At 36.5% G+C, this 26,980-nt stretch overlaps 1 protein-coding gene across 2 annotated transcripts in view; it reads right to left on the bottom strand.

Annotated features, from left to right (window-relative positions):
* Positions 1-26,980, bottom strand: part of Grid2 (glutamate ionotropic receptor delta type subunit 2) — a 1,491,717-nt gene that overhangs the window by 779,930 nt on the left and 684,807 nt on the right. For both annotated transcript variants that reach the window (XM_087659390.1, NM_024379.2), the window contains 1 exon segment: positions 8,606-8,890. In XM_087659390.1, coding sequence (XP_087515516.1) covers positions 8,606-8,890 — 285 coding nt within the window.

The following is a 26,980-nucleotide window of genomic DNA, read 5'->3' as shown; positions in this document are numbered from 1 at the left end:
GTGTGTGTGTGTGTGTGTGTGTGTGGTGTGTAATGGAGTGATGTCTCAGTGGTTGAGAGTACTTGTTGCTCTTATAGACGACCCAGCTTCTGTTCCCAGTACCTACAGGCTGGTTCACAAACATCTGTAGCTACAATCCTAGGGATTTAACTTTTGCGGCCACAAGTCATATGAATTTTTATATCATGTTGGCAAACATTCCTAAACACAAACAGAAAATAAAATATATGTAAAAATAGCTAAAAAATGCTTCTATATGCATACACATACATACACATGTGCAAAATAGAGAGAAATAAACATATATGCATATAGGAATGGTACAACATATAGAAAGGGAATCAAGAAGGTAAATATTGACTGTTGAGGAAGGACTCAGAGGAAAGCAATTCATGACTACCTGAGTCATGGGAAGAATATGAAGTCAATTTTCAATTTTTTTAGTTTCAGCTCTCGTAATTTTTTTCAGTTTTTGGTGATAGAATATGCATAAAATATATATTTGACAATGAAAGTGTAAAATCCAATGTAGCTTCAGAATGGCCTCTCTATCAGCATAGAAAGTAATTGAGGTGTATAGGCTATGGATCTGGTTAATCTTGTTGTATTTGTATGTTATTTATAGCACATTAATGAATAAAAATTAAGTGAAGAGATTTGAGATACTCAAATATATTAAAAAATAAATTTCTCTTTCATTTAGTTTGAAGATGAAAGTGAGCTAAGCAGTCTTGTTTCATGCCTTTTTCACATTTTATCTTGAAAACTATATTTTTAACACAAACTATCCATAGGATTTCTGTTTCAAAATAAGTCTACATTTTACAGATTGTTTTTTACTATTAAAAATAAATTTGCCCCACCTGGGGATCCATCCCATATACAGACACCAAACCCAGACACTATTGTGGATGTCAAGAAGTGCTTGCTGACAGGAGTCTGATATAGCTGTCACCTGAGAGGCTCTGGCAGAGCCTGACAAATATAGAGGTGGAGGCTCACAGCAACCATTGGACTGAACACAGGGTCCCCAATATTCCCAGGGACTAAACCTCCAACAAAAGAGTGCACATGAAGCAACCCATGGCTCCAGCTATATACATAGCAGAGGATGGCCTTGTTGGGCATTAGTGGGAAAAGAGGCCTTTGGTCCTGTGAAGGCTTGATGCCCCAGTGTAGGGGAATGCCAGGGTGGGGAGGAGGAAGTGAGGGAGTAGGTGGGTGAGGGAGCACCCTCATAGAAGCAGGGGGATGGGGGATGAAATAGGGGGCTGCCTGAGGGGAAACCAAAAAATGGGATAACATTTGAAGTGTAAATAAAGAAAATATCCAATAAAAGAAAAATTTTAAAAATAGAAAAAGAAAAAATAAATACATTTTAAATATGTTTATTTAAAAAGACATAAAAATATTAAGCATGACAATAATTGTTGCGCAAACATTTTGCATTTTTGTATTTAAAAAAATTCAGGCTTTTTCCCTCTCCCAACTCCTCTTTGATCCCTAACCCTAATCCTACATCTATACCCACCCAACTTCTCCTTACCTTTTTTCTTTCTTTCTTTCTTTCTTTCTTTCTTTCTTTCTTTCTTTCTTTCTTTCTTTCCTTCTTTCTTTCAAAAACAAACAGCATAAAGCAAAAAAAAAATCACAATCATACAGAACACCCATTCTCTATAATGCACAAAATTGGAACCCAAATATATTCTCAAAATGCCAGTAAGAGAAAAAATGTCCATGCAAAGGCAATGTGAAATTAAAAATTCTACAAAAATACCATTGAGTTTATCTTTGTTGGCCACCTACTCCTGAGCTTGGGACCTCCCCTGAAGGTGAGGCTCCATTAAAGAAAACTAGTTTTTCCTTTGCAAGAGCGGACCAATTGTAGAGAGCTTCTTGGTGTAAGCATGTGGTGTCCACTTCACCTTCTCAGTGCTAGGAACCTATCCTCAGTATTTGAAGTTTTAAATTAAGCTTGCATTTTATTGAATATAACCTAATTATTAATTGCTATGGATATTACAGTCGAAACACAATTTTTAGATATCCCAAGAAAGGAAACTTATAATAGCTCTGGCTGCAATATTATAACACTTTCCCAACAAAATCCAGGAACATTCACTTCAAGAATTTCTAATCCCTTCCAAAGGTAGAAGGTATTTTCTTCTTTACCAATGGTCTCCTAGTGGACAAAGCTCCATTACGTATCCTCTTCTTCACTAAGAACTATTTTCGATTTCTGTCTGCCTCTGAGGAGTAATTAGAAGAATTAGGCACTGCCATCATATCCTTTAAAACGAATAATCAATGCCCTGGTTTTTAGCTTATGTAACAATTTGAAATCTGGCAAGTGTGTGTTTAAAACACTGAACAGCTGTCTAATCATCAAGCAATTGGTGGATCTTTCCCAATCTGTATCTTCCTCGAACTTCTGGTAATCTCAGATATTGAAGCTATCTCCTCAAACACTGACTCAAGCATATAAGCGCTTCCACCTCTCTATGATTCATATACCTATGTAAGGTCATTCGTTCACTTAACACAGATAACACCAGCATGAAAGCAGTGTCAGATAACACAAGTCTGCTTTTCATACTCAAGATTCCATGTTGACTTTCTTTGCATATGATATCACTTTCTCAGGTGGAGCCTGCAGGACCACTAAGCTAGATGGAAACTGGTCTGTTTGAGTTTAAATGTTCATCAGCCTCCCAGTATTTCTAGCTGGATTTGCAGAGGCCATGAGCAATTTGTGAACACAGCTTGCAAAATCCCTTTCTAATGACCCAAGAAGGCCAGAGTGAGAGATACAATCACTTTCTAATTTTTCCTGAAATATCCTACAGTTCTTAAAGATAAATAGCAAAAGTTGTTATTATTAGAATAGGGTACTTCTTTCTGGAAGTATAAAAAGAATTTGAAATAAGAACGTTGGCTTCTAGAGTTAGAGAAGATATGGGTGTTCTTAGTCCATAAAAATGAATTTGGAGTATTTTTTCATGAGAAAATGCTTGGGTTCAAACATTTTACACTGGGTAAGTGCTTTACTTTAGTTCATTGCTATAATTTTCATTCCTATGAGATGACTCCACCACACTCTTACCACCACTCCTCTAATCTGACCAGTGTGTCTACTGCAAACAGCAGGGAATGCATGCCTGCCTATGTAGAATGCCTATGAATATCTCTCCCAATTCTTTACCACAATTCTCATCTATCATGTGGGTTGTAAGAAGTACTCTGTGCGGATCAGAGTAGTAGCCTGGATCAACAAATACTACATAATTAGGCTTATGATTTATACTGCTTCTAATAAAATTGTTTAACCTTGTTGTGGTATCTTGAACGATGCCAAGGGAATGTTTTAAATAATGAGATTATTAAAATAAGTATTAGACCTAACAATAGCTTTCTGGCCCTGAAGTAGACAATAAGGTCAAGTTTTGTTGTTTGTTTGTTTGTTTGTTTGTTTGTTTGTTTCATTGTTGTGTTTTGAGACAGAGTATCCCTCTGCAGCTCTGGTTGTCCTTGAACTCATTCTGTAGACCAGGTTGACATCAAACTCCTGAGATCTGCCTCAGGTACTTGGATTAAGAGCATGTGACAACACTACCCAGATGTCAACTGCACAAAGTTTTCTTAAGAATAGAATTTGTTTATTTTATATAAATTGAGAGTCTCAAATATTATAAGCTGGCAAGGAATCTGGATGTCTTGTAACAAAGATCTGTGTCTCATGTAGGTCAACGTCATATGCCTTAGAAATAGCACATGTAGGTTCCACATATAACCTTCTTAAAGGCACTCGACACTAGTTATGGACTTTAGAGATCTTTAAAGTGCTGAGGTAAGTAGCATCCAGCAATGATATAATATAAAGAAACTCCTCTAAAGTGCAGCTACCCTTATTTATTTGTGAGAACTTTGTGGAATAATCTTTTAAAAATTGTGTGCTCAATTTTCACTACAATTGAAGAAGTCCAATTGGAAACATTCTCCTTAATCTAAGTGACATGATTAATGGCAACATTTCAGTTTTGGAGGTCAGCCTATAAAGCTTCAACCCACCGGTCAGGGTCATCATAGATAACAGACTTTGTCTTTATAGGGAGTGGAGTCTTTGTGATCACAAATAAGCCAATTGTACCTGGATTAATGCTTTTGGTCCAGTTGAAAGTTTTGTGCAGAAGTTCAAGGAAAATGCCATCCAACTTTTGAAAGAAAGTCTGATTGTTATTGGGATTCAGTCTACTCATTAAAGAGTTGAGTTAGTCTTATCAAAAAATGTAGCGAGAAAGTGTAAATGGATTTGATCCCAATTTCTGTAATTCAGATTCATTTTGAAGAACCGCAATTTTATGGAATAGTTACTAGTGGCCAATGTTGTAAAAAAAAAAAAAAAAGAGGGCTATGGTGACAGCCATTTTCTAAAAAACTCTTGTGGCACTCTGTGCTTTGAAATCAGAAATACTCACTAGGTAGGAGGAGCCTGGGATCATATGTCAGCTGAAATAATGAATGCTCAAACTCCAGATCTTTAGTGAAATTAAAAAAAAAAAAACAGTCCAATAAAACTAAGCAGCAGAGAAGTAAAGTTTGAAGACACTTTCTCACTAAGGTTCCTAAGTATAGGCAAACCTACATCATATGGATTGAGCTGGATTCATTCACAGACTTTGGTAGACTTGAGTTAAAACTACCCAACATCAACACAAGACTTATATTGTTCCACGAGAGTTGGAATCCTCTCTCTCCTCTGTGACAATGGTTATTGCATATGAACAGCTGTTACTAATAAAGATGAACTAGGTTATTTTTTATCATAATTACTATTCTGTTTCCCTGCTTCTAAAAACCATCAAATCTTCCTATTTAAAATATCTATGATTTTTGTTTAAGTTATTATAAATATACATGAAATCTGTAGGCTTAAAGTCATCATGTCCCTTTAATGAAAATGATTGTATACAATCAGTGAGCTTGTCTTTCATTTTTTATTTTATTTTATTTTTTTTGATTTTTAACTTGTTAGGAATTAATCTTACTCTATTACTATAGTGTCAAATACAATAGTGACCAAAGGCAGGAGTAATGGAGAGACCACTGATGATTGCATCTGGGCTTCTTATTTTGTTGTTTGGCATTGCCTTACTTGATGTTTTGTCTTTATAAAAATACTAATAATATTAACAGTTAGCTTAGAAGATAACTATGAGGGTTTCATGAGATAATGCATACATTTGAAGAATTCTGCAAAGCGACTAGATATAGCAAATATTCTCACCTGATAGTTTTGTTATTGTGTTCTTGGCTCTTGAGAACATTAAAAGATATAAAATAAAATATTTATTCTAGCTCATGGCACACAAAATGAGCAACTCTAAATATTTCATTTGCTAAGACCTGATCCCATTTTTCTTTATTGAAGTGTCCACTTCTCATATATGCCTTCTCCCAAGATGTTCCCTAACCTTAGTAACTAAGACCAAAGTCTACCCAGACAGGCTGATCATCACGGCTGCCAAAAGTAAAGTCCTCATCACACTGTACCAACGTTCAGCCGCTGAAAACGGGACTCACTGTCTCCTCTTACAAGGGGCGTAGAAACCACTTCTGACTGGAAGGTTTTTAGTAATAGAAGGTAAACATATATTCTGAAACACATTTTAAACCCTACCTGGTAATATAGTAAGAAGAACTGGATATTTTACATAGTGCACATTGTGAAAAGCTCAGCAACACAGACTCCCTTCCACTTTTGGAAAAGAAAGGCTTAAATAACTTCTCTCAAATAAAGTTTCCATACTTTTCAAACCTCTTTGATCCATTTACATCGAATCGATGGTATGGATTTTCTTTGTTAGACTACCTTTAAACATAATTAAATACTTCAGAAGAAAAGCACATCACTAATCAACTAGATGAGGAAGCCTGAAAGGCACGCACTCTGCTTTTCTCTATAAAAGAAATATGTGTGTGTGTATATATATATATATATATATATACTTCTATATAATATGTATATATTAAAATCATTTATATGCATATACACACATTATTCTAAGCAAACTGTATCTCCAATAAATATGTAACTATGGCCCTCATTATGCTGCCTGATTCTGTTCACTAATGATACTTAATCCATTCATTAATGGAAGCAATTCCTGATAATCAGGATAAAAGTCAAGTCTAATCCACTTAGAATGATGTTTCTGATGACTGCCCTCTTCCAGCTACAAAGTCTGTGGGAGCTTGCTGTTTATCTAGGACCCTAGCGCAAGTTTTTACTAGCAGGATTTATTGTGAGCATTAAAAGAAAGTTTTCTTTTATTAAATAATGCTTTCTATTGGAAATAATCTTGAAGATTGTAGCAGAGCCATTTTTCATGACTCTAAATTAAGTATGTGTTCAAAAGCACATTTACCTCCAGAGTAGAGGGAAATGCTTTGTCTGGTTTTGATTCCTAAATAAACCCTGTATTTAAATGGAAATACTTTCAACCTTGGTGCAGTTATAGCTCCTTATGGACCCCAAGGCATTAAAGGAGAAGAGAGAACCTCAAGTGTTAGGTGACTATGACTGCTGTTAGAAGACATTCTGCTGCTAATGCAGAACACCATTCAGCTCGTCAATAATGTTTCTTCTCCTGTGAAGACCACATCTTCATTCTCACAGGACTGGGAAACAAGTGATAATGAGTGATTTTTCTCTCCTACAGACTTCTACAATCAAAGGTTAAATTTCTCATTTTAACGCGAAGAAAGTGTCTTCATCAAATATCACTTTTCTGCTACTTATTTTAATGGACTGTATTTTTTTTCCATTTATCTGGATTTTAAACTTCGATTATTTCAGTGTACACTTGATCAGAGGCTGTGAATCCCATTTAATGGCAAAACAGAGCACAGTGTAATGGGCGAAAGCAGACAAAGGCAGCGAGCACAGTGACTCTAGAGACAGACCGTGTGTTTAAATATCATCTCGCTAGTGTTTTATGCTTGCAAGACCGATCTGTCTTCTGCTGATGTGCCAATTGTTTTTAATATTCTTTTTGTTCCGTTTGTTCACGTCAGTCTCTTAATCCTTATTCTGTGACCCCTAAATAATGTGAGTTAAGCAACCAAAGTACTGGCTTCCGTCTTGGAGACAAAAAGTTTCTTGAGAGTCCTCAGACCTTGGCTCAAGTTTGCCCGTTGAGTTTGGGATTCCGGCTGCCAAAAGGCCTGGCTTTTTGACTATTTAGGCCTAAATGTAAGTGCTCCTGTGCCCTTCCTGGCTGGCCCCAGGGGGCTCTCCTTTGTTGCTTGCCAGATTTTTGCCAGCCTGCTGGTTCTGGCTCTGTTGCCTTTGTCCTGCAGCCCACTTGTCTGTCACTGCTCAGACTCTCACAGTTGACGCCCGGTTATGAGAAGAAAGGATTGCTTTGAATGTTTGTTTGTTTTCCAAGCCTATTTACTTTTTGGCGAAGAAAAACATTCTTTTCATAAAAAACGGATAAACAAGACCCAGAAGAGAAACATTTTAGAATCTTCAAGGGAAACACACTTCTAAGTGAATTCTTCATGGGGGATGTTTATTCTCATTTGATCATATCCAGCTCCAGTCACTTCTGCGACTCTCAAGCATAAGGGGACAACAACGATCAAAGAGCTTTAGACCGGTTAGGAAATGAAGAGCTTCAGAAAAGAATGAAAAAAATGTTATTTTCTCTTGATGCATTATCACATGTAAGGATTCTGAGACAAATTGTTTTCTCCCCATGTTACAGTGCACTCTGGAAACCATGTGATACAGTGAAAGAGTGTAGAAATATTGGTTCATACTAGTTTGCAGTTTTCGTAAAGCTGCACATTACATAAAGCATGCAGAGAAAAAATTTCTACTTCTATCAACAACAATGGGTAAAACATTAAGTAAGTAGGTATATAAACAAGTAAATGGATAAAAATTTTAGCCACTAAATGAAAAGTTTGTTTTTTTATCAGTGTTCTAGAATCTGCCCCTGGTACCACCACTGCCACCATCACCACCATCACTAACACCACAACCACTATTATTTTCATCACAGAATTTTGCATTTTTAAGAGATTGTATTTCCTTTTTAACTTCCTATTATTTAATTAAGATATATTGTACTTGGACTACTAAGAAAGACAGACTTTTAAATGGAACATCAATTACAGATTCATTCATTTATTGATGTATTTATGTATGTATGCATTTATGCATGTATGTATGTATGTATGTATGTATGTATGTATGTATGTATGTATGTGTGTATTTACAAAACAATGTCTAGCTAGTAGCGAAGCTGGGTTTGACCCTATTCTCTTCCCTAAGCCTTAGTGGTACTGGAGTAACAGGTGTATTTATTACTCTCCAACAGGTATTTAATTTACATTTTACTTCAGAGTTATTTAATGCAAAGAACAAGTTCAATAGCATTGAAAATACTTCTTCCACTTGTTTGTTGCTGTGAGGTATAGTAGAAACAAAGAAAAGCCACACATGATTAATATGTTCTCCCAGATCTTTTAGAATTTAATGAACTTGCTTCTCATGCAAACATTACCTTATGAAGCTCTTTAGACGGCAAACACTTACCATATTCACTATCATAGAAGATAATAAATTTCTGCCATGCATACTCTGTGACTACTCTTAGGATGACTTCATTCAAGTAGACAGGTGGACGAACTGAAAGGGTATAGTCATCGTTTCTGTTGCTCCTGGTGAGGCCACAGCCACTTCTTGGGGTCCCAGCTGTTGAACGCTGAATGAAGAGGTGAGGGATATGCATGGCGTCTGCCAAAGACTGGAGGGACCCAGCAGATGTGCAACCAATGGAGCTGACCAAGGCCAAGATGCCCTGGTTCATAAGTTCACATGCTGCAAGAGAGCACAGCAATGCCAAGGTAAGTGGGTTTTGTATGATTTCTCCTTTCTGAGAAGCAATGGTTTACAGAGTCATGTGAATGTACATCTTTTAAAAAATACATAAACATGATATATGAAAAAACCCTTGAATTAAGAAGTGCTGATAGAATGCAGTTCAAGAATTTTGTTTCCCTTAGCTCTGCGGTGCTACACAATCTTTTGGCTCAATTTGGCCATATTTAAAAGGGCAAAGTGGCAAGAATCAAGATTATTTTGAGGATTAGAAATAAACCAGTACCTGTCATTTGTCTCTCATATGGTAGAAATTCAATTAGTAGCAGTTAAACCTGTATAATTATTGCTTCATGATTCAGGAAAATACCTGTTTCATATAGGATGCAAGCTTTTAGAAAGTAGCTAACTTGAAAGAGGTGAGCCATAAGGCAGACAAAGAGTTGGAAGGAGAAATTTTTGGCCACCATGTGTCCCCAAACTGGATGACATTTTCTCCCTCAACAAACTAGAAAAAATGAAATGTTTTTTTGTCATTTCCCTTAAGAAATAAATCCACAGACAAATGAAATACTAAATATTACCAATAATTTCATTCTGGCATGTAAATGAGCAATTTATAGCTGCTATTATGTACTTTATGATTGATGTGCATTTTTTATATTTTTCTGTATATGTAAATTTATTTAACTTACAGTTAAAACTATATTTAATATAAAGATGATCAAATATAAACACAGCATATGTATTTTAAAAGATATAATTAATGGTTCAGGATGCCAATGTATGAAGAACAGAAATAAATTAAAGAGCAAGTTCAGAAAACGCCAAATATTTACATTTTAAATAATTAGCTGTAATAACTGATTTTGCTTTTATTTCAAAAATTTGACTGTCTGTGCTGACCTTCTAAGAATTTAGAATTTATTATAGGCTGGTTTATAGAATCATTAGAAACTTAAAGAAACAAGGAAAAGGCCAAAGTCTTCTGTATAATTAATTGCCAATCTAATGAATGCTGATTTGAAGTGCAAGCTAAAAGCTTACCACATGATTGCCATGTGTACTTACTGTTATTATCAGTGAGTAATTCCATGCATATTATGTCAATACATAATCATTGGGAACGTATTTTCAAGCACTGACTCATATGAGGTTACATGGACTTCAAATCCATGTGAGCAATGACATTTGAGAGGAATACACTTAGAACCTAAGAGGTTCAGGTTGAAGTTTTCGAAAAAAAAATCACATATTCTTCTCATGATTGTAACTTTACCATCCAGGAAAGCATTAGGAATTTAGATTTATTAATAGTTTCAAAGAATGTATGCAAAAAGCCCAGTCAAAAGTTGATTTCATTTCTATGGTAAATAAGACATTACTAATTCACAAATGCAAATGCAACTAATATTTAAAATTTTTATATAAAAGCTTGGCTCATCTAGCATAAGGAAAGTGCTTTAATGTATACACAACTGGATTCAAATCAGGCATTAGTATCATTACAAGTGTCCAAGTAAACAGTAGTTTTGAAACTTAAACCACAGAAGTTAAAAAATTCTAATTTTCAAGGAAAACCTTTGGTTCATGTATTATATTTTTTCATGTATGATACTATAAGAAAACTATTTGATTTTACTCTTTAGAAACATAAATTTACAGTTACATGTCAATCATGCACAGCTTTAAAATTTGTTACTGCATATCTTAGGTAAGGTAAATGGTTTATTTCATATTAGGCTTCTGCATGACAGTCCATTAATGAAAAAAATTAGGGCAGGAACTCAAGGCAGGACCACAGAGTCAGGTATTGAGTCAGAAGGCATGGCTGATCACTATCGATTGGATTGTTCTCCATGCCTTGCTCTGCCTGATATCTTCTTTTATAAATATGGTTTTTATTTAATTTTCTCTCATATTGTAATGACATTGTTTCCCAACTCCTTCCAGATTCTCTTCCCCTTGTTTCCTGTCCACAAGGATAGACATACAAAAGCATAGAGACAATTGTATTCATAAGACAGCCTTTGGGCTGGCAAATTTTAGTTCAAGACAACCTGGAACTTGTGATTTTTCTGATTCTGAAAAGTCTTCCAAGTGCTGATATTGTATCTATGTAATACACTTGATCTCTATTTCATTATTATTTTTATCTCTTCCTATGTGTAACCACACATAGATGACCCACAAATTACGTTAAGGTCACTGTTTTGTATATCCATCCTACTGCATGTATTAGCAGGAGTAATTACAATATCTATAGGTGATCAAAATAGGAATCATCAAACAATAGAAAAGTGCATCCGATTGAAATTGAAATTTAGAGATCATGCAGTTGAACAGTGGAAAGTAGCTGTAACTGCTTTGCTCTGTCTTATTGATGAGGTGTCACCCTGGGACAGCATTCTAGAAAAAGATTCTGGAAAAAAAAACCCCACTAAAATCATTTTGTGAAAATTTTAACAGGGAGAGACTGTAGAGTTACAGCCAGTAAGTACTGAATGTCCTTTCATCTTTAAAATTTCTAACCTGTACAAAATGAAGAGAAGTCTGTAGCTAAGTAATGGCCCAAGATTCTTTCTATCCTTCATCATAGAAAGCAAACAAGAGACTTTTTCATCTGTTACTTCAAAATTATATGGGCTGAGAACAGATGGAGTTCTCTAGAGGAAAAAGTCTCTAGAGTCTGTATTGTCAGTACTGAAAAACAAAACAAAATGAGACAAAAAACAAAACAACAGCAGAAACAACAAAAGAATCAGGCTGCTCTAACTTGCCTGTAAGTTGCTCTTAGAAACACTGAACAAAAGGGACCAAAAGTAAGTTTATTTTACTTACACATTACAGTGTATCATCAAATGCACCCAAGGTGGGAACTCAAGGATTGAAGCAGAAACCACAGAAAAGCAGTGCTTACTGGCTTACACTCCATGATTTGCTCTGTTTACTTTCTTATACGGCACAGGACCAAGTTCCTAAGGAATGATACCTTCCACAGAGGTTGATGAACCAATCAGTAAATGTCTCTCAGACATGCCCACAGTCCAATCTGATGAAGGCAATTCCTTAGCTGAGGTCCCCTCTTCCTTTATGACTCTAATTTGTGTCAAGTTGACAAAAAAAATCAGGCAGCTCAAATGTAGTCTCATTAAAGACAGAAGAAAGAGGTTACCTGCTCCATTGGATTGGAACTGGTTGACCCCAAAACATTTACATTGAGGTACATGAAACACTGTACGTCTAGGGAAAGCTACTGTTGACTCTTGAAGGGGGTTGAGACACAGAGGAATCTAACTGTTCTGCATTGATCTTAGTCTGTTTGTCCTGGGTAAAGGTTACTGTAAGGGGCATAAACCCCAATAGCTGAGAGGAAAGTATAAACTTAAAGGCTTGCATGGGCATCACAGGTAGAGTTTATGTTTGGCAGGAACTTCAAATTTTGACAGTTCAAACACTGCATCATTTAGTTTTGTTTGCACAGAATTCAGTTAAGAACACATGAGGAAGTTGGTCAGAATTGGGTTAGGAAGATGATGGGAACCACTGTGTGTCTCCCTATTGAAGCCAAGGACTTCTCAGTGGCATATTCTTTTCTCTGATATTTTATGTCATGTGATTTTTATGTATATGACTACATACAATATACATAAATATACCCAGACCATATGCAAAGGGTTCTTGGTTTATAACTCCATCTGTTTTGAGATTTTCCATCACAGATGCTTGGAGCATGTTCTAATTGCTGAAAGAACACACGTTTTAAAAATTATTTTTATAAAAACATTGCAATCAGCAACACTTTGCCACCTTGGGACACAAGCAGTTAGAGAAATGAAGTTGGCTGTTTAATTCTATATTTCAAGTCAAATGATGTTCACACATATACTATTGTTTCTATTTCTAAAGCTAAGCACTTTGGGTTTTTTCTCCTTAATGGATAAGATGATGTTAATAGTAAGATGTGCAAAGCATATAGAAACTAAATCCCCAGTACAGTGTTGTTGGAGATGGGAACTTAGGCTAGCCAACAGTTTAATGAGATTCTATCTTTGGAAACGGTTTAAGATTGAAAATTAATCCTCCTAAAAGAATGGGTGGAGTACCTCTGTCCTCTCTCTTGTCCTCCTTTCTCTTTATCCTTTTTCTATCAGATGACAAGAAAGACTTTTCTCCATTTTAGTGTCTTGATTTTGAATTCTTCAGCTTCCAGAATAATGAGGAATGCCTACTTTTATAAATTTGACCATTAATTTCTCTTAGGGAAACAAAAGAAAGACTATTATATTATGAAAGACTGAACTTTATGGTTACTCACTACTATTTTTCTCTGCTCAGTCATCTGCAGATATTAATTAAATGCAAAGCTTTCAGTTGTTGTCCTTTCCATAAAGTCATATTACTTATGGGTGGTGTTTTTTAGTTGCTTTTAGCCTCTTATTCTCAAGAGTCATTTACTATTGTTATATTAGCTATACTGCCTTTAATTATAAAATAGTGTATCTGGCTCAATTCCATATTTAAAATTTTAATTTGGTTTCTGATACACAACCAGTATCTCAAAAATTTACTACTGCCTTCCAAATGTTTGTCAAAAGGCAATGAAAACAACACTAAAACAGAAGACAGCTATTAAAAAGAAAGAATGAAAACCAACTTTCAAGTAAAGAGATGTAAATTCATCAACTAATATTGACTTCCATATAGTTTTAACTAAACATTATGAAAGGTGTTTATAAATAACTTAAAGGAGAACTTATACAAATCATTTTTACCCTTTTCCTTGTCATGTAGAATATCTGTGTTTTGTGGTTCTTTTTTTGTTTATACGGTTTTGGTTTTAAAGACAAGTTTATTGAGTCACAGACAGGAACTATGGGCTAGGCAATAATGAAAGTGTCACCAACGTACTAATTCAGTATTCATGCATGTTAAATCTATGAAAACATCCATCTGTAGCTCTTCAATGGTTTGGAAATTATTTTAGAAGTGGTTACCTTCTTACCTGCTGTAATGTTACACATCATACAGGTTAGAAAACCCTTTTCCTGAAGCATTCAGAGTTAAAAAGGATCAGCTTGTCTCAAGCAGTACCCTCCCTACCCTACACTCATGAAAGATCCTCAGCTGGCAGATGATGCAGCAAGAAAATCTAAGAACCAGACACATAGAGAATGTTAACTTTGTTAAAATTTCAGTTTTATTTTTATAATCCCATGTAACAAAGAGTGAAGATTAAGCAGAATTTTGGTAAGAATGTTATTCTAAATTGGATTGTACCTTTAACATTGAATCTTTACTCATAACGTTATACATTTTATTGTTGTTGTTATGGATATTAATGATTTTGATATTCTTAAAAGATTTTATTGTTGTTGTTATGGATATTACTTATTTTGCTATCCTCTGGGGCAAGCTAACCTGCCCTGAACAGCCTGCTATCACTAGGGCACCTCCATCCCCCCCCACCTCAGTGTCCTCCATACCCCTCATAAGACTTGTTGAGCCTGAACCATACAGGTTAATGTCTCTTCTTCCACCCATCTTCTCTGCTTGTTGAGTTCTCTGAGGTACACCAAGCTGACTTAAGCAGAGTACCATCCCCAATGGCCTTCCATTTCCTACCAGATCTCTGCCCAACTTCATCAGACCTATGACTCCTGAACCATACAGATCTATAATTTTTGAACTATACAGTCCAAGGATACCCATAAGAGGCTCATCATAATAGGACTATCAAGGTTAAACTGGCTCCCCATGCCTACAAGAACAGAATATTCAGGAATCAAAGCTATCCAGATGGCTAAATGTCCTGCAAAGAACACAATCAACAAAAGTTTGTGCAGTATGACAGCTTGAGAGCACAGCTACCCTACTATATCCTATCACAACTGAAACACACACAAAAAAATATAAACTTAACAATCTTATAAAGATGACAGAGGCCTTACAGAGGAAACAGATAAATCGCTTAAAGAAATACAGAAAAATACAATCAAACAGGTAGAGGTCTTTAAAGGAGAAACAAGTAATTCCCTTAAAGATTTAAAAGAAAATATAAATAAACAGGTGAAAGAAAAAGTTGTGCAAGACACACACACACACACACACACACACACACACACACACACAAACTGATGGGAACCTGGAAAAGGAAAACCTAGGGAAGAGAACATGAACAACAGACAGAAGGATCATCAATTAAATACAGGAGGCAGAAGAGTGAATTTCAGGTCTGGAAGATATAATAGAAGAGACAAATACATCAGTCAAAAAAATGTGAAATCTAAAAATGTTCCTGACACAAAACATCCAGGAAATCTGGGATACTACAGAAGGACCTAACCTATGAATAATAAGAATAGCCAGAAGCTGGAAAGAACCCAGATGCTCTTCAACAGAGGAATGGATACAGAAAATGGATACAGCTGGAATATTACTCAGCTATCAAAAACAACGGCTTTATGAAATTCGTAGGCAAATGGTTGGAACTGGAAAATATCATTCTGAGTGAGCTAACCCAATCACAGAAAGACATACATGGTATGCACTCACTGATAAGTGGCTATTAGCCCAAATGCTTGAATTACCCTAGATGCCTAGAACAAATGAAACTCAAGACGGATGATCAAAATGTGAATGCTTCACTCCTTCTCTAAAAGGGGAACAAGAATACCCTTGGCAGGGAATAGAGAGGCAACGATTAAAACAGAGACTGAAGGAACACCCATTCAGAGCCTGCCCCACATGTGGCCCATACATATACAGCCACACAATTAGACAAGATGGATGAAGCAAAGAAGTGCAGACCGACAGGAGCCGGATGTAGATCGCTCCTGAGAGACACAGCCAGAATACAGCAAATACAGAGGCGAATGCCAGCAGCAAACCACTGAACTGAGAATAGGACCCCCATTGAAGGAATCAGAGAAAGAACTGGAAGAGCTTGAAGGGGCTCGAGACCCCATAGGTACAACAATGCCAAGCAACCAGAGCTTCCAGGGACTAAACCACTACCTAAAGACTATACATGGACTGACCCTGGACTCTGACCTCATAGGTAGCAATGAATATCCTAGTAAGAGCACCAGTGGAAGGGGAAGCCCTGGGTCCTGCTAAGACTGAACCCCCAGTGAACTAGACTGTTGGGGGGAGGGCGGCAATGGGGGGAGGGTTGGGAGGGGAACATCCATAAGGAAGGGGAGGGGGGAGGGGGATGTTTGCCTGGAAACCAAAGAATTATTATTAAGTATTAAATAAATTTAAAAAAAAAGAATAGAAGAAGGTTAAGAGTCACAGCTCCATGGTCCAGAAAATGGTTTCCACAAAATCATAGAATAAAAATTTTCAAACCTAAAGAAATAGATGCCAATAAACATAGGAGAAGCTTATAGAACACCAATTAGGCTGGACCAGGAAAGATAATCCTCCTATCACATAATAATCAAGACACAAAATCTACAGAACAAGAGATTATTAAAAGGAGCAAGGAAAAGGGCAGGTAACATATAAAGGTAGACCTATCAGAATTACACTCAACTTCTTAACAGAGACTCAAAAAGCTATCTTGGTCTGGACAGATATCTTGCAATCTCTAAAAAACACCAGGTGCTAACATAGACTACTATACCTAGCGAAATTCAATCATCAGAGATGAAGAAAACAAGATGTTTCAAGACAAATTCAAATTCAAAAGATATATATCCATTAGTCCACCCTACAGAAAATACTAGAAGGAAAACTCCAACCAAAAGAGGATAACTACATCCGAGAAAATAAGTAATTCCATATCAGCAAAAACAAGGGACACACACACAAAAACAAACACAAACTAACACCTCCAACATTAAACTAACCAAAATAACAATTACTGGTCATTAATATCTCTCAACATCAATGGACTCAGTTTTCCAATAAAACAATACAGGTTAAGAGAATGGATTTGAAAACAGGTTCCATTATTTTGCTGCATACAAGAAACACACCTCAGCAATAAAGATAAATATTATCTCAGAATAAAGACCTGGGGAAAGTTTTCCAAACAAATGGACCCAAGAAGCAAGTTGGAGTAGCCATTCTAATATCTAATAAAATACACTATCCTCCAAAATTAATAAAAAGAGACAGTAGAGGACACTTCATACTCATCAAAAGAAAAATCTACCAAGATAAGATCTCAATTGTGAACATCTATTCTCCAAACACAAGGGCACTCACATTTGAAAGAAACATTGCTAAAGCTTACATAGCACATTGAAACCCAAACAGTAATAATGGAAAACTTCAACATCCTCCCCTCAACAACTAATAACTCATCCAGAAAAAAATATCTAAAAAAAGAGAAATAATAAAACTAATACTTATGAATTAAATAGACCTAACAGACACCTATAGAATATTTCACCCAAACACAAAAGAATATTCATTCTTCTTAGCACCTCATGAGTCCTTCTGCAAAACTGGACATATAGTCAGTCAGAAAGCAAGCCTTAACACATACAAAAAATTGAAACAATGCTGTGCATGTTATTAGACCACTATGTATTAAAGTCGAAGTTAAACAACAACGGAAGCACCAGAAAGCCTACACACTTATGAAAATTGCACAACTATTTACTCAATTATCTCTGGGTCAGAGAAGAAATAAAGAGAGAAATTAAAGACTTTCAAGAATTCAGTGAAAATGAAAGCACAGCCAAAGTTCATAGCACTAAATTCCTATATCTCATACCAGCAATTTAATACATCTGAAAGCTCTAGGACAAAAAGAGGCAAGCACAACAAAAAGGAGTAGAAGGCAGGAAATAATGAAAATCAGGACTGATATCAGTTATAAACAAAGAAATCAATGAAAAGGCTCAAATAAACCTAGAACTGGATCTTTGAGAAAATCAACAAGATAGACAAATGCTTATCCAAACCAACCAAAAGACAGAGGGACAGGATATACATAAACAAAATCAGAAATGAAAAGGGAGACAAACCATTGGACACAGAAGAAATTCAAAGGATTAGGTCTTAGATCAAAAGCCTGTACTCTACATAATTGGAAATTCTTAATGAACCCGACAATTATCTAGATAGCACTTGCCAAGGTTAAATTAAAGTCAAGTAAACTATTCAAACAGTCCCATAACACCTAAAGGAATAGACCCAGAACAAGATGGTCTTAATGCAATATTCTACCAGATCACTTTAAAAGAAGAGCCAATGCCAAGACACCTCAAACTATTCCACAAAATAGAAAAATAAAGAAAACTCCCAAACTCATCCTATAAAACCACAGTCATCCTGATACTTAACTTTTAGTTAACACATAACTTTATAACAATGTCTTTTATGAACATAGATGCAAGCATATTCAATACTTGAAAACTAACACATCAAAAACATCATCCATTATGATCAATGTACTTCATCATAAAGATTCAGGAATGGTTCAATTTATGAAAATGCATTATGTAATCCACCATATAAACAAACTAAAAGAAAAAAATCAAATGATCATCTCATTAGGTGCTGAACAAAATCTAACACCCCTTCAAGTTAAAAACATTTGAGAGATCAGGAATACAAAGCACATAAGTAGACATAATTAAAGCAGCATACAGCAAGCCAATGGCCAATATCAAACTAAATGGAGAGAAATTTAAAGCAATTCTACTACAATCGGGGATAAGTCAAGGCTGCCCACTTTCTCTTTACCTATTATAGTACTTGGCGTTTTAGCCAGAACAATAATAAAACTAAAGGAGATCAAATGAATAAAAATTGGAATGGAAGAATTTAAAGTATCGATATTTGTGGATGATATGCTAGTATACATATGTAACCCCAAAAATTCTACCAGAGGACAGCTACAGCTGATAACTATCTTCAGCATAGTGGCTGGTTAAAAAATCAACTGGAAACCAATAGCCCTCCTTTATACAAATGATAAATACGCAGAGAAGGGAATTAGGGAAACAACACCCTTCACAATAGTCACAAATAATATAAAGTATCTTTGTGTAACTCTAACCAAGCAAGTGAAAGATCTGTATGACAAGAACTTCAATTACCTGAAGAAAGAATATGAAGAAAATATCAGAAAATAGAAAGATCTCCCATGCTCATGGATCAGTAGGGTTAACATAGTAAAAATGACCATCTTTCCAAAAGCAATCTACAGATTCAATGCAATCCCCATTGAAATTCCAACACAACACTTTATAGACCTTGAAAGAGCAATGTTCAACTTCATATATAAAAACAAAAAACCCTTGATAGCCAAAATAATCCTAAACAATAAGAGGAATTTGGGAAGAATCACCATCCCTGACCTCAAAGTGTACTACAGAGCAATAGTGATACAGAATCACACAGGTGGATTAATGGAATCAAATCAAAGACTCACAAACCCACACACCTATGAATACTTAATTTTTGATAAAGAAGCCAAAGCCATAAAATATAAAGATGAAAACACCTTCAGCAAATGGTGCTAGACTAAATGGATATCTACAAGTAGAATAGAAATAGATCCATATTTATCACCCTCCACAAAACTCAAGCCTCAGGTGATCGAGAATCTCAACATAAGACTGGATACCCCAGTGGAACAATAGGTACACCAACCCACCCATAAAACTTTCTAACCAAAATTTCTCCTGTCTACTATAAATGCGTGCACAAAGGATAGAGCAGAGACTGGGGCAATGGTCAACCAACAACTGGCACAACTTGAGACTCATCTCATGGGCAAGCACCAATACCTAACACTATTAATGATGCTCTATCATTCTTTTTTTTTTTTTTGATGCTCTATCATTCTTACAGAGAGGAGTACAGCACTGCTTTCTTCTGAGAGGCTCCATCCAGGAGCTGACTCAGACTGATGCAGCCACCCACAGCCAAACAGTGGATGGGGATTGTTATTGACAAGGCTTGCAACTCTGAAGGGTATAGGAACTCCACAGAAAGATCAACCTAGTCAACTAACCTGAACCCTTGGGGCTCTCAGAGACTGAACCACTAACCAAAGAACATACACAGGCTGGACCTAGGCCTCCCCATACATATTTACAGGGGCTCTCCCCAAAGCTCTTGCCTGTATGAGATACTTGCCCAGAGGAAAGGGGTGGGAGATGGGGAAAAGATTGTAGGAGTGGGTGACAATGAGGGGGCAGTGAGTAGCACGTAAATGAATAAGTTAAAACAAAAAAATGAAGCTATAAGAATGGATTTCCCATGTTTTAAATGATGAAGAACTTCTGAATGTTGAACAGATAGATATATTTATTCTGTTTTAAACAGTATGCTGTACTTGTCAAGTAGGTACAAAGATCAGGGCCTGGCTCTTCAGCTGGACATAAAAGCTGGGTGCCTATAATCTGAATACTCAGGAAGCAAAGAAAGGGTCCTCAAAACAAGCTGGCTATATAGGCTAGCCAAAGCTCTGAGCTCTGGCTTCACTATGAGGTTCTGCCTAGAAAATTAGGTTGAGAGCCATAGAGAAAGACACTGGTCATTAACCTCTGCCATGTGCATATATGCTTACACATGTGTATATACACCTGTATGCATGTGAGCCTCTGAGTAGACAAATACACATACAGGCAAATATACCATACATGTCAAAAAGTGAATTAGAATAATAAAATTGTTATTCTTTATATTAAGAAATGTCTTGGTTTCAAAGTAGTTTCTAAAATATATGACTATATGTTTTAACAAATTATATCCTATGAAACTATATACCAAATCATCCCCTAAAAGCTACACTGTGTCAGAGCTTGCAGTGTAGTTAGGTTAGCGGAATGCGTGCTCAGTATTAAAAAGCTCTGTGTTCAGACTTTAGCCCCAGAAACTCAGGCATGGTGGTGAAGGTGTGAGACACCAGCAGTTGAGAGGTAGAGACAAGAGGATCAGAATTAGGTTTAACTAATCAGGGAGTTGAGGACCTGGGATCTGTGAAGCTCTGTCTCAAAATGAACAATGTGTTTAAGTCTGTGTATTTTGGGGCAAAGAGTAGTAATGTCCATTTTGCTTTCTCAATCATTGGCCATCTTTGCACAGTAACATTATCAAAACACAAAGTCCACCTTTACCGTCATCCTTCCTCCACCTGCCACTCCGTATGAATGTGCTCAACACTAACTGGTGTGTACTTGAAACTATTCTTTCCTTAAAATGTCCTTCCGTTTCTTCACTCAGTCTCATATCTACTAATGCAATTGATAAAACTCGCCAGACTAATATTGTTGAACAGTTCTCAGCTTACTTCCCACTTTGCAAATCGTTACACCATTCCAATGTTTTGAAAGCTCTTCAACAAAAGGTAGAGACATTAGGGCAACTGGAGCAGACTAAGGATGAATGACAGACAAATAAAATGTGGTACCCCAGCAGCACTAGGAGAGAATAGAAGTTATATGTAAGAAACTAAGGAACCATGAATAATGTAATTCAGTTAACAGTATGCATCACATTAACAGATTGTTCGCCATAATTTAACTATAGCTGTGTGGAAATTAGCATTAGAGGAATCTCCATGAGGAAAATAGAGGGTTCTTCTGCAAATCTGATCATTCTACAAAATCAAAATCAAATGGCTGTCAATAGGTTGGAAAGAGTCCACATTCTCATGATACATGAAATTCTTAACAGATATGTGTTCATATCTACACACACCCAAACCTCCTTACCATGACTCTGCACACTCTGCTGCTGTGATGTGATCTCTACTGTAAACTAATAAATCAGTAGTCTATATTAGTTAGTGGTTTTGACATGGGTAGCAGGTTTGTGGAGCGGAAACTGGGAAGAGGGATAACATTTGAAATGTAAGTAAATAAAACAAATTTAAAAAAAAGAAAAATTGTTTAAAAAAAGAATGAATGTTGAATTTTGCCAAGATAATTCCACACAGCTAATAATGATCATATCAAATTTTTAGTTAACTAGCAATGATTACTAAATTGTCTTCCAAATGTTAAGCTGTCCTTTCAGGAATGCTGCACATCTCAGTAAATACTAAAATGTAGACATAGCTGTTTAAACCTCTAGAACTGTGTGTAGGAGTGTGTATGTCTGTGTGTATATGTGTGTGTGTGTGTGTGTGTGTGTGTGTGTGTGTGTGTGTGTGGTGTACCTGTATGTATTTAAGGCCACATCTTAAATGTTTGTTAGAATTCACAAGTTAAGCTTTTTGAACCTAGACTTTTATAACTGCAAAGTTTTATTTAAGGCAGTTAAGAAGATAGCTAGTGTATTTCCTCTTGGATGAGCTTTGGTAGATTTTACAACTTAAAGAGCTTTCCCTTTTCACCTACATTGTCAAATCTGCTTACACGGGGGGGGGGGGGATTTATAGCATTTCCTGTGGTAATTTACATAACTCTTTGCTCCTGATCAATTTGGCTAATTGTTTAGCACTTTATCAGTTTTCTGAAAGAAACCACTTTTGATTTCATTGATTTTCTGGTTTGCTTTTTGTTCTTGTGCATTGACTTCCATTCTGAGCTTCCTAATTTCCTTTCTTGAGTTTGAATTTAGTTAGAATCAAGTGATTTAAATGTCCCTCTCTTTAGTCCTGTTTTTATTTTAATTTGGTAGGCGAGTGTTGTTTGGCCTGCATGTATGTGCATTGAGCACATGTGCCTCTGAGGCCCGAAGACATGAAAGCTCCTAGCACTGGTGTTAGACAAGTGTGAGAGGCCAGGTGAGTGAGTGCTGGGAACCAATCGCCACCCCCTGTGAGTGCAGCAAATGCTCTTAGCCACTGAACCATCTCTCCAGTCCTGTTATTTTATTTAAATCTCTTTCTGTTTATTTCCTCCTGTTATGCATATAAACTACAGTGATTTTTGGCAATACATTCTAGCTAATGCAAATACAGAGCACATGTGTCAGTATACATTTATTTGTCTTCCTCTTGATGGATGATAGCCTCAGATCATGAGAAACTGAGTCAGGACAACTGAGTAACAACGCCTAGCCATGGAGAGTAGTTGGGGCCCAGACTTTTATTTCACTTGCAGAAACAAAATGCCTGAGTATGGAAAACGCCTGTTCTTCTACCAGTCAAACCACAATAAAGAGCTTTACCTTCCCCATAGCTACTCTTTTGTATGTGTATGCACACATTCCTGTCACCCAACCCTCTAATGTGCTCAGCCTTCACACAAGTAAGAGTTGAGGATCCCTGCAGATCCCTGTGAAGGCGGGGTTTGTCTGCCTTTCTGCCTCAGTTTTCCTATACCTTCACATAGTAACGAAGAACTTCCTGGTTTTGCTTTTGGGCTTTCATATTGCTTGCCGGAAGGACTGACCAACTCAAGTACGTGGAGGAGCGCCTCTTCCTCTCCTTCAGGTGTGCCAGTTCACACAAGAGATTTGGCTGCCCCTAACTGCACGAGACTGTCCTCTTTGTTTTCGTCTCATTCCTCGGATTGTTCCAGTTGGATTGGATTTCAGAATGGACTGAAGCTGTGCTTCTCCCCCTAGTTTTTCGCTTTTCTTTGCCGCCTCACCAAATGGAGGACCCTTAGGAGTCTCAGCCCCAACTTGGGTAGCCTGCTGTTATACATTACCTTACACCAGATTCCCTCCTGACCTCGTCCTTCTCGGTTCCGAGTAAGCAGAAGGAGGCAAGAAGAATCCATTCACAGCAAGCAGCGGCTTGGTATTCCCTGTGCACTCTACTTAGAAGTAGTGGTATTCACTGGTAATAGGATTAGCATAGGTAAGCAGAGTGGGGAGACCCGCTGCTGCTTTCACTCTCATATGTGCTTTGCCTGCAGAAGACCTCAATACATATGTCTTAAAAGTGTCAATGCATTATCCTGAACAATGCATTAAAGCATGGTATTCGTTGTTGCATGCTTGGTACTCCCTGTCCCTTGCTTTGGCAGTTACAGTAGATCAGCAAGCCTGCTACCATTTGTAAGTATTCTTTTACTTTTAAAGTGCCTGGGACGATTTTATTTCCTTAAAAAATGCTCACTTGAAAATATATACTTTCAGTGATATTGAACTAGACTTTTTTGTTTTGTTTTGTTGTTTTAAAATATCTATTCCAGTTCAATGTGTTTATTGGGAGCTATCCAAACTCATAATTGCTATAGTGTAGCATATTTGTCTCAATTCATTGTAAGGTGGTTTTAATCTTCTGTCCTCAGTCTTTAATTTGTTACTTTACCTTAATGAAGTTAATCTGGCAGTAGAAGGGGGCTCTCATTAACCACTAAGAAATCCCTTACCACTATATGTGCACACTCAGGATTACATGTCAGGTAGCATGAGAGACACTTCAATCTATTCTCCATTGTGCCCTGACATATGCCTCCACATTGCAGTTTCACTACATTGTTCAGCGCAACCCAAGAAGCACTTTTGTTTCTCTAGGGTGGAAGGTCTATGTGTTTTACAAGCTGTGACACTGGGCATTAGTTGAGCAGCTAGTTTGCACTTTGTGGTACTGCTTAGGAAGCACAGGAAGATCATCCTTGAAAGCTATAGCATGAAATCTGAAATGAATTCTCAGTTCGTTGATCAAAAGACCAAGATTCTCAATAAGTCATGTGCCTTCCTTCTCTTCCACATAAATTGTAAAGTACTTTGTATAAGTTGCTGAAAAGGGCTTTATACATGTATATATAAATGCATACACATACACTAAAGGGCCATAGGTTCACTGAGTGTCTAGGCTATGACATTCTAATCAACTACACATAGTATGTTTAAGCACACATACCCTCGGGGGCCATAGATCCACTGAATGTCTAGGCAACAACATTCTAATCAAGTAGAAAGTAGATTTACTTAGAAGAAATATAGCTAAATATGTAAATATTACATGCTTTAAAGTAGGCCCCATGCTGCATAATTACATTATTGTGACTTGAATTGGTAGTGGGAACTTAAAACAAGGGGATGGTCTATTAAGTGTGGCCAGAAGAGTACACCTCATGGTTTAAAAGTGAAATATCCTCTATATAATGGCATTCAATCTGGGAGTTGCAACCCCACTGGGGGTTGCATCTTAAATATCCAGAATATCATATATTTACATTATGTTTCATAACAGTAGCAAAGTTACAGTTAAGGAATAGCGAAAAAATAATTCTATGGTTGAGCACACCACAACGTGAGGGACTGTATTAAAGGGTTAAAACCTTAGGATTGTTGAGAACCACTGCTCTACCACCTCAAGTATTGAATGTTATTGATGCTATCCTGGGAGGTTGTGAAATTGTTAGGTGGTGTGTCCTAGCTTGAGGAGTTAGTTACCGAGAAGCCACATTGAAGGTCTTCCCTGGTCCCCAGTAACTCCTTATATTCCACTTCCTGTCTGATATGATGCAAAGTATCTCATCTCTCCCACTCCTGTTGCATATTCTCCCCAAGCACATGGTGCCAATGACACAGCATTAATCTTCTGAAGCTGTGACACAAGATATATCCTACTTCAATTATGTCAGAGATGTCCCAACAATGAGGACAATGACTAACACACTACAACTTTAAAATTAACAGACCATGCTTAAGAAAGGTTTTTTTGTTTTTTGTTTTCTTTTTTTTTTTCTTTTTTTCAGAGCTGGGGACCAAACCCAGGGCCTTGTGATTGCTAGGCAAGTGCTCTACCACTGTGCTAAATCCCCAACCCCTTAAGAAAGGTTTGATGAGTGAATATCTAAGATATAGTTTGAAGGGAGTTTGGTTTGGTAAGTGAGAAGGAATGAAAAGAATACCCTGAGAAGAAATAGATAGAGAACTCTTTAAGAAAAAAATAGAAAAGAAACAAAACAAAACAAACAAACAAAACCGAAAAACAAAACCAGAGTGGTCCTTCTTTACAATCTGAGATAAAACTATGTCATTCCGAATAGATAGGTTTCCTATAATTCATGTTTTCATTGAATCCTCATGGTGATAGTAGATATTTGGGCTTTGGGAAATGATTATCTCGTGAGGGTGGAGTCTCACGACTTAATGAGATGACCTTAGTGATTAAGAAATTCTCTTATAAAAGAAGCATGACAAAGCTTCTTCTATCATTTGCACAATGAAGAATGATTTGTTGCAGTTACCCAAATATTCTTGGATGGTTCCACTGGGACACATCCAACTCTCACTGGATATGGTTTTACTTAAACAGGGGCTATGCCCTCAGGGGAAAATGTCTCTTTTAATGATTCTTAAACACTAAATTAGGCTTAGAGTATTGTTTCCATTTTAATAAAAAAGATATAAAACCTTTAGTAGACATGAGAACAAATGACCATAACTTACCATAAGCTTATTTTGCAATTGACTCATTACAGATAAAATGAAGTTAATGATAAGGAACAGGAAAAACACCTTTTACTGGATTATTAGCATGCAATACCTTTACAATGTTTTCAGGAGATTGACAGCAATCACTCCAGGATGTGAGATAAATGTATTGGAAAATTATGTCAATCATGCCATTTCAATTAATATTGGGCATGTGACAAAAGTTTCTTTTTCAGGAAAAAAGGAGCTCCACGTTTAGGTTAATGCAGTGAATGTCACCCAGTGGGTGTCTTTTACTCTATTCAACTCTGTAATGTCACCTGCTCTGTTCCTTTTGTTTGTCTATCAGTGAAGGTGCCTGGCTTTCAAGGAAATACTGAGGAAAAGGCAGTTGTGTACAGTGAAAAAAATGTACCATCTGTACAATCAGGGCTCTGAATTCAACCAGTGTAACTAGCAAAGAGCTACGGGGTTCTGATACAAAATGATCTTATTTCTAAAAAGTAAGATTGTTTTTATAAAATTACAAGAGAAATATTTATGTTCAAAGCTCAAAGCATCATGACGGCATCTTATTTTAATATTTTAATATTTCAAAAGAATTTAAAATACTTGAGAACAATTAGAGAAAATTATTATCATCATCATCATCATCAATCTTCTTTGTATTTGTAAGTGTGTAACTGCATTATATCATTTTATTTACTTCTTTTGTGGAAGCCATAGTGTCCTTTAGCCTATAATGGCCTCAAATTTTACTCTGTAGGAGTATGGTTACTTATTGATAATTTGCCGAGACAGCCTCTCAAGTGCTGAGATGAGGACAAGGCT

This window comes from Rattus norvegicus, chromosome 4, assembly GCF_021556685.1.
Source record: "Rattus norvegicus strain SHRSP/BbbUtx chromosome 4, alternate assembly SHRSP_T2T, whole genome shotgun sequence".
NCBI classification, from domain to species: Eukaryota; Metazoa; Chordata; class Mammalia; order Rodentia; family Muridae; genus Rattus; species Rattus norvegicus.
Note: the sequence above shows the minus strand (reverse complement) of the source record. Positions and strands in the feature narration are given on the sequence as shown.